A 14,776-nucleotide genomic window follows, 5' to 3' on the forward strand; every position below is an offset into this window, starting at 1 on the left:
CCTGACATTGATGGGACTTGAACCTAGGACTCTTAAAGTAGTAGCCAAGCATCATAACCACCAAGCCACAACTCACTCTTAATCATTTTAGATTTTAATTAAAAAGCCTTTCTATTATTTTCTTAGTTAATTAGACAGTTTGCATTCTGTGTGCTGCTATTTGTAACATGACTTTACACTACAGCCATGTTTAATGCAATTTGTAACAACCCATCAATCATTCTCAGAATCCCTAATTTTATGAATTCTCTTAATTTCAATGAATAATCACAGATATCAAATACAGGGGATTTTACTAGAAAAAATATTAACCGGATTTTTCTCATTGATTTTTTTGTTACATGAATAATTTTATACAGTTCCCTTTGGATTTTGCATTGATACTACTACTATTCTTGTGTGATTTCATAGTTTAGTAGGTTTCTGTAGTAAACCAGTCGTAGGAGGTTGCTTATTTTGTAAATTTGTCATAACAATAACATTCTGAAAGATTCTTTTGTAGTTGACATTTAATTCAGGAGTTTCCTCTTTGATAACACAGTGCATCACAGTCATGTCAGTTGGTTGAATAATGGTTTAAAAATTGATTGATTACTAATAGTTAAATAATTATTGATAAAAAAGGCTGTTAAAAGTGTTATTGAGTTCAGTTCATGATTCTAAATAAACGATATTAAGTCGGAAATGACACTAGCAGACTTTATTCTCAAACTTGGTGGAAGTGCTTTAGTACATTTTCATGTATGTATATATATATTTACACTGTTACTTATTACAGTAACATTTTTTAGTATATAACCCCTAATTTCGTCTAAATACGGACAGTGAGATTTTGGTAAATTATATTTTAACCAAAGTATAATCCCCAATTCCTAATTTCCACAAATTTCATACCCAGGTCCCATGGGACTATACTAGGTCATCTGAAATCAATATTTTAACATTCAAATGAACAGGTTTTTTTTTTCATTTCTTGATAGTGCAGACAGTATAATAAATAGTGTTCATTTTCTTTGTACTATAGATTCAAATTTTGTGGATAGGATAAGTTTTAATTTACAGGAAATGCTGATGTGGAAAGAATCCATATTTTATCTGAGACATACAGTATACTATATAGTAAGCATGTTAAATCATGGACTCTACAGGATTACAAGACAAGCATTTGTGTATACTGTAGTTAGTTCATAATTCTTAACGGTATTTATTTATTACTCTACATTGTAATAGAAGATTCTTTTTGGAAGTCAATATTATTATAACTTTTGAATGAACTTTATATTGTGGCCCAGTTCACTATTCTTCAATCAGTTTCAGCAACATAATTTCACATTTCCTATGTTATTTTATGGAATATGCTCACAGAGTCACAGTTTTATTATTTTCATTGGCAAACTTTAGCACGCTGTATTGTATGGCTTTACATAAAGGGATCTTTATTTTCATCATCTTTTGTGATGGAATGAATTTTGACCTTGTTCTGTCAGTGCCATTCATGTATTATTAGTGTTAATGCTTTAGGCTTCGTTCAGACGCTCTGAATTACTTTTTGTAATTTACCGCAAGGTGTACTGTACAGTATAGACGTATATGTCTTTAAAAGTCAAAGATTGTATGATAAAACTTTCTTATAATATGAATGGAAAGTTCTTTATATATAATTGTTGTTAAAGCCTGGTTTCTATAAAATCGCTACATCGTCGCTACAGCGTTTCCATTAAAATTGGTATATGCGCAGATGTCGCCGACGCAATCGGGAAGGCTCCCCGATTCATCGCAGTCAAATCGGCAAAGTTCAACCATGTTCAACTTTGCCAATTTTGTCGGAGATGAATCGTATACGCGTGTACCAAAGAATATTTAGCCCTCGCGTACTAGATCCCTGATAAATTCTAGCGTTTCCATAGAATCGCTACGCTCTGTCAAATTCTAGCGTTTCCATGTCATGTAGCGATTTTATGGAAACCAGGCTTTAGTCTACTGGCTGGCATAGATGTGTTATAATGTCCTCTCCTTCTTGTGTTATGAGCTCCGCAAGGTTTAGCTGTCATAAATGCTGTATTTAGGGCCGCCTTAATCCTGGTTTAGACAGAGATATTGTACCTGTCTGTATACAGTACAGTAAATGAGACATACTACAGTATGTATGACTTGTCATAAAGGATTGCGGACACTGTACAGTAAAGTTCTGTCCACACCATCAAACTTTTGACAACAAATGTGTGATGTGCCCAAATATGGTAGTGATATGCCCAAATATGGTAGTGATATAACATCATTTCCATATGAGCACATCATTTTTTTGTCATCATAAACGTTTTATAATGTAGACAGAGCCTTAGATGTTGGCAAGTTGTTGCTGTGCATCCCCATTTAAATAAATAAAAATATTATGAACTCTAATGACATTCTAACATAAACTATCCTTACCTTGTCATTAGGTCATTGTCAGAGTTTTTGCCGAAAGTCACAGCGGTCATCAATAAATTTATTTTCTATATACTAGATAGCAGGCACATTTAGAAAAATTATTACTGTGTAATGTATTTTCGTCAAATTTAAAAACATGTGATTCGTTGTTAAAATCTTTTTATAGAATTCATACAAAATGTAATTGACTCATTGTAAACTTAAATGCCATTATGATGCTTGCTATTATCCATGCACCTGATAAAATATAAATAGAAACATTACCTTAACCTTTGACCCAGCATGTATTATCATTCATTCATTGTTTATTCATTCACTGATATTCACAGTGGCACTGTGCAATACATACATTGTTTACTGTACAATTGTTAATAAGTGCAAAATCCAATCAGACTAACAGGCGTTTTTTACAGTGTTGTTATGCTAAAGTTGAATAATTAGTATTCGGTAAGTTTCCTAATTATCCATAACTAATTTATTGCTAATTATTTCATCTAAATGTTATTAGATGATTAAAGGGAAAATTATAGAATTTTTATTAATAAATAATTGATTATTCTATTTAAGTCTGCAGATTTGTCAGCATTGCAACTAAAAAATTGCTATAAAAACAAAATCTTCATTGCCAGTGAAGTGGCAGTTTTTTGCGTACAATACAGTTTAGAAAATGTAGACACTGAGTTATAAAAAAATAACAAAACATTAACAATAACAAGGAGGAGGGAGTTCAATCTCCATCAGAGATAAAAATTTGATTCAGAATCGTGATCCGGATCATGTTATTTAAAATCATAATAGAGTCTAAGATTATGTAACCTGTTTAATAGTAATACATGCGAAAAATGTGTTCATTTTAAATTGATGAAATGCCTAAAAATGCTCTATTGTTTTAATTCAAAGAATGTAAAGATGTACAGTATGCATACACAAATTTCCCTACAATGATATTATTACCTGAAGTTTATTAGAACTGAATAGAATATGGTATATTGCTGGTTGTGAGGAATAAGCTTGTTTTTAGACAAATTTGCAGTATAATCATTTTAACTATATGTTTAGTCCCTCCAAAATTAAACAGTTTTCCATTGAAGGTGGTGAAATTTTGGTCCCAGTAGTTTTTGACGCAATTTTATTAACATGCACACAGAAAGGTGATTTTATAATCCTTTACCAAGGTAATAAAAGATAGTTAATTATAATTTATTTTAATAAAGATATATAAATATAATACAGGTTTGCATGATTTGCAAATGAACATTTATTTATTTATTTTTAAATTATACTGGGCGACCTCTTCAGTCAAAGGCTGGACTCCCAGTTGGCTCAGTTAATGATCAGTGGCTGCGTCTCGAAAGATCTACTAATGTCTACTAGATGTGTATCAAATTAAATGTACTTATATTATATTATAAACTTCCCAAATGCTGTAAATCCATATTATATTATAATAATGGGTACAGAGTCTGTTACTAGTTACCGTATATTTCGGTGTATAAGTCGCACTTTTGACACGCAAATTTGACCTCTAAATTAAGGGTGCGTCTTATACACCGAACATAAATGCCTCACCACACAGATTGTACTAGCCTAGGCCTACTAGGCAGGCTAGTTATACTAAATAATTAATATGATGAAAAGATTTGTTCATTATGGCGCTCCGATAAAATTTCATTTGTAAACGTTTACGTACGATTGGAATAGTATTTATTTATACAGTATTTATACGCACGATCGCCGTACCCCCAGCGCAAGCCCTTTCTTGGTGGCGGCCACATGGTGTATTTATAGTTGTACGCACGACCGCCGTACCCCTAGCCTAGCGCAAGCCCTTCTTGGCGGCCACATGGTGTACGGTATTCGACTAGTATATTCTCCAGTTGATTATAGCATGGACCTAGCGTATACACTTCTCGGATACATAGATACTAATCGAATACGATTGTCCGTGAAAACGTGCGCCCTCTCGAAATGATCGAGCGAGGCTAGCCCACACACGTACGTGTTACACACACGGTCATGCACTCGATGTTGCGGCGAAACTCATGAATAACAAGTTAGAAAGAACATGTTGAGGCTGGGCGCGGCCGAGCCTAGGTATGAAAAAACCTAAATAAAGGACGCCGTTGTAGATATAACAAAATATATTATTACAATAATATTGATTACAATTTAAAAAAAACATTGTTTTGATGAAAAATAAGGTGCGTCTTATACATCGACGATATAAAAAATACCGATATTTTACTCTCAGTTAGGGGGTGCGTCTTATACACAGGTGCGACTTATACACCGAAATATATGGTAGTTCATACAGGGAATTGTAACAACTCCCTGGTTCATAGTATGAAATAACATCATCTGTCTGACACGAAGGTCATACCATCGCTTACGGTCTTTAGCTACAGTACATCTCATAACAACTTATGTCATTCAGTGTTTTAAGGTTTAACATTTCTACTGCTCAGATCTTGAATCTAATAATAGATACTAAATTAAGTTGATGTCTATCAATGTCCTATCTACATCCTTTAATGTGCAGTTGGATTTTCTCCTATTCTAAGTATGTGACCAAAAATTGACCATCTTAATTTCGCGATTCTTTCAGAGAGTGGAACAACCTTATATTTTGTATAACTTCTAATAACTCTTGGCCATTTTGATGCCCAAAACTAATCTCAAATGTTTCAAATGTCTCAGATGTAAAACACTATATTATTTGAAGTACTGGACTGCTTATTATAGCGCTGTACTTTGTGATAATATTGCTCGCATTTATAAACTCTTCACCATTTCATTTGTCACCTTGAGTTCAATGTTGTTAAAACTAACCGAATTTGTAATGCATCATCGTACAATGTGTTACACAGGCATGAAGATTAGCCAGCTGAAATAACGAGTGATAATTTACTATTTCATTTTAAATAGCTCTTGCGTCATGAACAATTCCTGAACTTAAATCTGTATGTTGAATGTGATTACACATTTAGGTATGATCTCAATGAAAGCAAGTACTGTTACAATTGTGAAACCCTTCCATTGTATACTGTGTACAGGCTCTCTGAAAAAAAATTGTCCTGTCAATTATATTAAAGGCAAATGACTGTAAATGATAGCATTGTTAATTTATTACGATTGTGTGTTTGGGGAAAAGGAATAAAAAGAAAATTATGAATTAAATTTTATTATCCGGAAAAACTGTAAAAATATTAGCTTTTTTTATACATTTTCAGTTAATGATTGTGATTCATTGAGTATCAGATTGTTTTACATTTTCAAAGAACTTTAAATACGGTACTAACAGTGTCACAAAAAGGCAGCAGTGTTTACAAAATGTGGTCACAATTACAAAAATTAAAATTGGTTGATAATAATTGACTGAAAATGCCATAGAGTATTATAAAATTAGGGATGAGCTTCAACAGAATTTAGAATTTGTCTTTCTTGTACTAAAGGCATGTATTTAAGGTAATATAATTGGAAAGCCAGTATTAATTTGCATGGTAATTATAGTGTAGAAACTGTGTATTGTTATACATAAATGCAGTGATTTATTGCTAGTGTTGTACTGTATTAGACTTGAGAGTGTTGCTGCTGTTAAAAAAAAAGAAAACAAATATAATTTGTACCTTCCTCCTTGACAACTAGTTCGCCAAAAATAACTTTTGGGTGTTAAAAAGAATAAGTAATTTTCGAAAAAAAAAAAAAAAAAAATTGTGATCGGGAAAAATTGAATTTTGTTATCAAGGTCCTTAATCTTTAAACCTAAATATAGATTTTCTTAGGTTTTAAACTAATTTTGCTCTTTCTGTGTAACTGCATCTACCTCTCTGTGTGTTATCTATACTTTTAGTTTTACTGTACAAAAATGTCAGCGCATACAGTATGGTACGTACTAACTTCTCAAACATCTTATCAACTTTATGCTCAAAAAAAATTATGTGATGTGCCCAAATATGGTATTGATATGCCCAAATACGGTAGTGATATGATATCAGATTCATGTCATGTCCACATTTGGGCACACAGTTATTTTGTCACATAAAATGTGATACTAGTGTAGACAGAGCTTTAGTTAAAATTGCAATGCAAGGTTTTGTAACAGGTTGGTGGTTTTTGTTTGTTTAGACAGTGCAATTCCAGTATACTACAGTAGATGTCAGTATGCTACAAATAAGAACCTGTCTTGCTTTCAGAATATTCATGGTGATAATACATCCATATGAAAGGTTAATATTTCAAAAAGCTGATCCCTAATTTTAACATGTGGTTTTTGCAAACACAATACTAGAAAAATGACACCCCATGCTGTATTCTGCTGACATTGTGTCTTATTATTTGGAGTAACCTGTTGTTATTATGCAATGTTAAGGTGAACAGCAATTCAATGCAAATTACTGGTTAAAGTTCAATTATGTTTGTAAACATGATGATAGCTTTAATATGTATACTATAAGCCAGGACTTAACTCAAGAGTGTTTATATTGCTCTATGTGATATTTCTACAAACTAAACTGTAGTACTGTAAGTATTACTTATTCTTAAACTAGTTTAAATAATGTCGTAGCAGACTAGGCTATTGAATCAAGACTTGCGCTATATATGAAAGTGTCTTAAAACCAACCTTTCCATGGCAATGATTGTTATTCATTCATTCATTCTTTTTGTTGATTTAGTCTATGAGATCATACATCAATACAGTACACTGTTTAAAACATTACAGTACCTGCAAAAGGGATCACTATTTAAAAGAAATTCCTCTTTTATTTTCAATGATAATACCTTGAAGAAATTAAGGTGATTTGGCATGGTAAACCCTTTCTCATTGCACAAATCACAGGTAATCCCCATGTCACTGATGATAACAATAGTGATCAGGTCCTTCCTTGGTCAGTCTATTGTACAGTAGGAATCAATGCGAGAGGTTTACAATAGGCCTACAGTATGTGTGAATAACATTAAATAGCTTTCAGTTTCAATCCATATTAAAATTCATCCATTTATGCTAGTTCAGACCATTTTATTGCTGGCAGAACAAAACCAAAAAAGAACAAAAATGTACAACAAGCCATAATGATGGATACCTGTACTACTAGTGTTTACAGTAGACCTAAATGTACAACAAAAGCCATAATGATTGAGATGTAAGCCTACTACTACAGTAGTCTGAATGTGTGCAATTTTCCACCACAAACAATGACCTTTGACCTGGCCAGTATTTCAAGGTCAAAATCAAGACAATTCCCCCCCCCCCCCCAATTCTGTATCAATCAGAAATATTCTAATAATACAATATCTTTATTTTAATTCTGAAATCTTAATCGATATTTTCTCGTCGATTCTTAAATAATTCTAATACAATTGCCTGAGATTCTGTATTCTCATTTTTATTTGTCAAAATCAAGACAAATTTACATGATTTTCCCCCGATTCTGTATCAATCAGAAATATTCTAATTAGGAATACAATATCTTTATTTTAATTCTGAAATCTTAATCGATATTTTCTCGTCGATTGTTAAATAATTCGAATACAATTACCTAAGATTCTGTATTCTCATTTTTATTTGTCAAAATCAAGACAAATTACATGATTTTTGCCCTGATTCTGTATCAATCAGAAATATTTTAATAGTAATAGTATTAATACAATATCTTTATTTTAATTCTGAAATCTTAATAATCGATATTTTCTCGTCGATTGATAAATAATTCTAATACAAATACCTACAGTAAGATTCTGTATTCTCATTTTTATTTGTCAAAATCAACTTTAATTAAGACAAAATTACATAATTTTTTTCCCGATTCTGTATAAATCAGAAATATTCTAATAGTAATAACACAATATCTTTATTTTAATTCTAAAATCTTAATCGATATTTTCTCGTCGATTGTTATGTTAAATAATTCTAATACAATTACCTAAGATTCTGTATTCTCATTTTATTTGTTGTTCTTAAATTGTATTTAATGTTGCTATAGTGATAATAAAAATTAACGATCTAATAATGTAGTTTTTCATTAGTTTTGATACCAATTTTTATTATGAATTATGTACGTTTTAATATTATTGGAATAATAATCTAGTGTATCATATTGCATTATGATTGGCTAATTTGTTATTAAGCTAATGCTATGCTATTAGCAGTCTGTGTAGAAAATCTCATTATCATTAATGGAAATCAATAGAGAAATAAAGAGTCACAACACACAACAAATTATCATACTAATTTTCTAAATTTGTTGTATTTTTTTAGAATAGTTTTTCCCAGTGGTCCAAGGGTTTGTTGTTACTAATCTATACCACAATTTCTATGGTTGTAAAATTACAGTACACACTATCATTTCAATCAGTACAGTATACAGTATATTTTTATCAGAAAAACTTCTGGTATAATATAATACAATGGTCTGATAGTTACATTCAACGTGTACAAATAAAAGAGTTGTGAATACAAGTAAAAGGTGATGCACCTATGCATTACAAGTTGTGGACTATTTATTGTTTGTCTTTTTTCAGTATCTTGCCTTTGTAACGTCCAGCCCAGTCTTCCGAATCAATTGAGAGTTTAACTATATAATAGATGTATTGTATAAGTTTCTATGTTTTTCAAATCAAACAATTTAAATAACTACTATAATTTATTTTAAATACTCAATGGTTAATGTGCTTATTATGTACTATACAGTTGCTGTGTACTGTATGTATCAAGATTTGTTGTGTACTAGTTGACAATACACATACTGTAGGTACAGTATGTCTCTCTCAAAGGAAACACAGATTCATGTCAGCCTAATTTTGTATAGAAAGGATAGAATCACTTTTTCAGTTTGTGGTCATTGTGTAATGATGTAAATATCAATTATCATCCACAAGGAATACTAGTCCAAAGTTTGCACTGGTCATTTGAACAACTGATTTAAGATGAAATTTAAACCATGATACTGTACATTGCAACTAAGTGTTAGTCCACAAACAAATATTTTTATAGATTTTTTTCTTCTTGTCGTATAGAAAATTGTTCATCGTATGACAATTGTCTCCCCATTCAACCCATAAATATTCATTAGTTGTATTGTATCACTGTTCAATTCTTGTGTTCTTCACTTGAATATTTCATGACCTTTGTACCAATGCATTCATTTAACAATCTTATTCATTGTTTCTAAATTTGTAATGCAATAGTCCTACCACTAAACCATAGAGATTTAGTGGTAGGACATAATGTACTAAATAACGGAGTAGAATTATTCCATCAGTATTTGTAAAGTAAATTGTAAAAGAAAATTTGTTTATATTGTGCTTCATATTTTGTAACAAACCAAATAATGTGTGTATAAAACACACTACAGTATATATAATATTATAATAATAATAATATTTATGCATGGGTTACACTTGGTCTCCCGTTAGACTGACTTTAATGGTTCATGAGAAATTTTAAAGTGTTTTGAACATCGATATTAATGCTGTGTTTAATGTATTCAGATAATATTGACTTGCATAAAGAAAGGCTAGATACTATCAACTTTAGAATTATCTTCATCTAGTGAGTGATTTCTTGTACACTGCCATTCATATGTTTAACAAACAATAACACCTACACTACATCACTGTTGTATTTGACATAAAAGATAGTCCTGAAAGGTTTAGGTAAATGTTTTAGATGTATTGAAAATCAACTTTGATAATAATTATTGCTGAATTTTAATTCTTACAAAACAATACAAAAGAACATACCTTCTGTAATGCAGTGATTTCCTTAGCATCCTAACATTAATACATTGATTAAAATTATTGAAAACAGCTATGAAGACGGAACAAGTTAAATTATAAATGTTATTCTAATTGTATAATTAGGTTTTGTGTTAAAGAATTTATGTTCTAAATCAAGTTTTTTTATTTCTTTTGTAGGAGCAGATTTTTAAAATGGCCGAACCGCAGTTTGAGGATGCATTTGAAGATGCAGAAAGTGACTTAATGGCAGCAAAAGCTCCCATTGCTATCAATGGTACAGCAAATGGTGCAGACATTAATGGTGACCTTCCAGAATCCCAGTCCAGTGAAGGCGATAGGAATATTTTCATAGATGCTGATGAGAGCGAACAGGACAATTTTGAGGATGTAGACGATGAGGAAGATGGAACAGAGGAGAATGTTCCTGCAATTGTAGTCCTTGAGAATGGTTATCATGAGAGTCCATCAAGAAATGAGAGCTCAGCAGGTGTCCATGAAGATATGACAGAGAGTGATAGTGACAGGGAACCTAATGACGAAGTAATCCAAGAAGGAAACATTCAAGAAGATGAAGAGGGATCTGACACCGAGGATACAGAAGACCACCAGGAATATCCAGAAGGTACAGAAGAGGTTGTTGGTGATCACAAACCGATAAATGAGCTATACAATGGTAATGCGCAGGATGAATGTACTGAAGATGATTTACCAAATGAAAATAGAATTCAGAACATGGAAGAGAGTGAGGATGAAACATCAGAAGAGGAAGAAGAGGAGGAGGAGGAAGAGCAAGTAGCTGATCATGTGTACAACAAACCGCCAGTAATGTTTCTCCACCAGGATGCTAAATGTGAGGATGAACGAGGTTTTTCTGCTACGATTGATACTCGTGATGAGAGTGAAAGTGAGTCTGTAGAGGCAGACATGGACTGCCCGGAAGAAGATTCATCACCAGGTAATTATACGACGGGTCTTGTAGAATCTTATATCAACATTCCAGAGAATCAGAAGTTAGAGGAAGATGAAGATCTTGATGAAGAAGAAGATCTTGATGAAGAAGAAGATCAATGGGAAGATGATGTGAACTACTCTTCTCAGCCACAGTATCATGCTTCTTCTAACGGCCATCGAAATGATTTGTTCTTCACAGAAAAGTTGCTTCCAACTACAAGTAGTCCATCAGAACAAGCACTACAACCTCCAACTCCACCTCCTTCACCGGTGCCAAGTTCTTTAAATATATCACAACCAGAAACTGTTGTTAATTCTAAGCTTCAAATTGCCAGTCTGGATGCAAATATACACCAAAGGCTGGAGCCACAAGGACAAACACAGATTTCTGATTCAAAAACATTACTTGATGATTACAATGGTGAACTTTTAGTTGATGTCGCTCCATTATCGGAGCAAACTTGCAATGAAGAATCCAAAAAGAACGAGTTTGTTGGAAACGATATGAGACATTCAGAACATTCTTCGGATTCAGAGCCTGCAAAGAGACAATCAAGAAAGAAAACGAAAACAAAGGTGGTAAAATCAAGTCCTAAAGTGCAGGAAAACATTAACCAGAATTCCACATTCTTAAAAACCGTTTTAGACTCTTCTAAACAAGAAATAGTTGAGAATATTAGCACTAGTAAAGTTAAGTCTGAAATGACAAAATCTAAAAGGACTTCTTCTGGTAAAGCTATTGCCAGAGTTACCACAGATGGCAATAGAAACATTTCCAGCACTACGAATGCTGGTTCAAAAAAATCTACCAGTGTAAAACAAAGTTCACTTCTTAGTACACGTATGAAAAGTGAGAAACAATTTATTCAGGATATTGAGAAAAGTCTGGCAGCGGAGGCATTCGTTGATGCTGAAGACAATAGTAGGAAAAAAATGTTAGATGGGCTTATTTCTAGGAATCTTGGTGGAGATGATAGTGAGCAAATTTCTGTCTTCCCAGTCAAAAAAGAAAATATGGCAGCAACCTCCGCTGTACCACGGGAGAAAAAAAAATCGCCAAAAAGAATTTCAGGAGGATTTGTGACCAGGCCAAAAAAAGATTTAAGTCAATATGCTAAAAATAATTCAAATTCAAATCATCAATCGCAAGTAGAAATGACTTCAAGACTTCCTTCTCATCAGCCTCGTAAAGGTGACATATTGTTTGATGATTTTGCAGAATGTAGTGAATATATGAAGAAAAAGACGGATTTATTGCCTCGGGAAGAATCAATAGTACCTCAGAAACCTAGCTGGCGTAGACGTCGTAATAGTTATGAACTTGCCAATCGTGAATCGTCATCCGAGGAAGAAGATAGTTGTACAACAACCGGTAGCGAAAGCACAGCTACAAGTCAAGAAGTACCAAAACATTACAATATATTGGACATTGATTCTAATGAACTGGACAGTATACCAAAAGCACCTTCTAGTATTGATGGCAATCTACTAGAAAAGCTGGCTGAGCGTGAATTGGCTCACATGAAAAGTTTGCATGTGAAGAACAAAATCTCTAGTCAATTTGATGATGCAAGTCCTTCCAATAATTCTGAAACAAATGAAGAGAACCAAGATGTTGTTGCTTCAACAAGTCTTGCAGATGTTAAAACAACGATTGCTGAAAAGACAATTAAATCAAAAATGATCTCGCCAAAATCATCTTTACCATCACCAAAGCAACCGGTGAAGAAGGTTGATCCAATGATTAGCCCAATGGAATATGAGAAAATTGGACTGCGACTAGCTGGACATACTAATACATCGATGTTAGGCACCCCAGAAGAAGAGGGAGATCAGTTTTCTGATGCGTTTGAAGATGCAGATGAAGATGGGGAGGAAGGCGATACCAATGTGGTGTATCAACAACCAGAACCAGTTGATGACAATGATAGCAGTGAAAATTCTGATGACAAGTATCATAATGTTGAGCAGATTGAGCAGGATTATCCTCCTCCAGGTGAGGACTATGCTGCACCTAAACTAGCCATGGATGAGAAAGCATTGCAAAAGGCAATGGAAGAACTTGAAGAAGCAATTGTATCGAGTCGACAGAAATTACGGAAGGCTCCGTCATTGTATGCACCAAAGTCCTCCCCATGGGTCTTAAAGCCAGAAGTGGTCCAAAGAAGAGAGGAAGATGATCGCAGGAAAAAGATAGCTCAGGATCGAATTAGAAGGTTAGTATAAAATATATGTGAATACTACTGGTTTTATTTTTTTTCCCAACTTCATTTAAAAAGGGTAACCATTCCAGGAGGTCAGCTGATGTTCAGGTGCCCTCTTTATAAATGAATGATAATCCCAGAATGCATACTTTGAAAACAAAATTTCTATGCAGTACATTATAGAACTAGAAATACCGGGCCTGTACCATATTTGTTGTGAGATAATCTTAACCCAACCCTAAAATGATCTGCCAAACCGACTTTGGGCCCCGAGTAATCTTTGGATTTTTTACCAAAAATATGAACCAACCAACCAACCATCACTGAGAATCAAACATCAACAAGTTCTGAAGTCTACTAAAAGTTGATTACTGCCCTCTATTGTTAACAGAACAATATTGACCACTGTATTCATAATGAATTGTTGCCAGTAACTATCTAAACATTATTTTTTAAATACTCTATTCTTCTTACGGTTTTATAAAATTAATTAGGACATTAAAATAACCAATACATAATTATGTCGATAAAAGCAATGTGAGTGCAAGACATTAGTGACAAATTATATTCATATCTCAATTATCATTCATATATAACAATCTTTCAAGATACCTTGGGTCTTTACTCTTATCCAATAATAGTCCCATTCACACAACATTCTTAGGCCTACTATAGAAATGGTAATGGTACTAGTCTTAAGGGTTTTTCACGTGGCATGATTCAAATCAAACGTGGATGTTTTGTTTTCACGCGGCTATTTGAATATCGATTGTCGCATAACCGTGTGGACATTGTGAAAACGAAACATTGACATTTTAGTTTTGTTACCAGCGCTGGACCGGAACCATGCTGGAACAGGTATAAAAGATCCGGATTTTTGCACTCCTCTTTTTAATTATGGATCTATGAAATAGTAATAATTTGACCAGAGCTTCAGTGAAATAATAGAATTATTTTTATAAACATAAAATTCGCAGTGACGGTCGTGACGTGTAGTGACGACATCATTCGCTGATAGTTATTGCTAAACTTAGGTAATGAACTATGGTATTATCCAAAGTGCATTGTTGATAGACAATTGCTTAAAAATGATGAATAATTCATTGAAAAAAAATCAATTTATCATAAATTCAAATCATACTGAATGCAATTTTTGCTGACATGTTTTATATATGCAATATTTTCTGCATACTGAATTATAACATGATTACTGTTTATAAGTAAGAAACGTTATTACAATGAAGGATAGTATGTCTATTGATTATAAGTCTTCCCTGACAGTATATTGAGGTCAATTTCCTCATATTAATTTATGTGTTGGAGCGAGTTAGTAGTTTTCTTTGTCGCAGTTCGTGTTGACAATAGACGAAGTAATAACCAAATTATTAGTCTAAGCCTGCTTGTATAGATGCATCGATATGGTGAAAACAATATTCAGTCTTCGGTCTCTTTGG

The 14,776-nt window shown here is 32.9% G+C and overlaps 1 protein-coding gene across 3 annotated transcripts in view; it reads left to right on the plus strand.

Moving 5' to 3' along the window:
- LOC140062883 (uncharacterized) overlaps positions 1 to 14,776 on the plus strand; it is a 53,640-nt gene that overhangs the window by 2,773 nt on the left and 36,091 nt on the right. Inside the window, exons 1-2 of one of the 3 annotated variants that reach the window (XM_072109267.1) lie at positions 79 to 741; positions 10,345 to 13,334. In XM_072109267.1, coding sequence (XP_071965368.1) covers positions 685 to 741; positions 10,345 to 13,334 — 3,047 coding nt within the window. In that variant the 5' untranslated portion in view covers positions 79 to 684. Of the gene's footprint in view, positions 1 to 78; positions 742 to 10,344; positions 13,335 to 14,776 lie in introns of those variants that run through there. The other 2 variants (XM_072109268.1, XM_072109269.1) reach the window with 2 other exon arrangements.

This window comes from Antedon mediterranea, chromosome 11 (assembly GCF_964355755.1).
Source record: "Antedon mediterranea chromosome 11, ecAntMedi1.1, whole genome shotgun sequence".
In the NCBI taxonomy this organism is placed as follows: Eukaryota; Metazoa; Echinodermata; class Crinoidea; order Comatulida; family Antedonidae; genus Antedon; species Antedon mediterranea.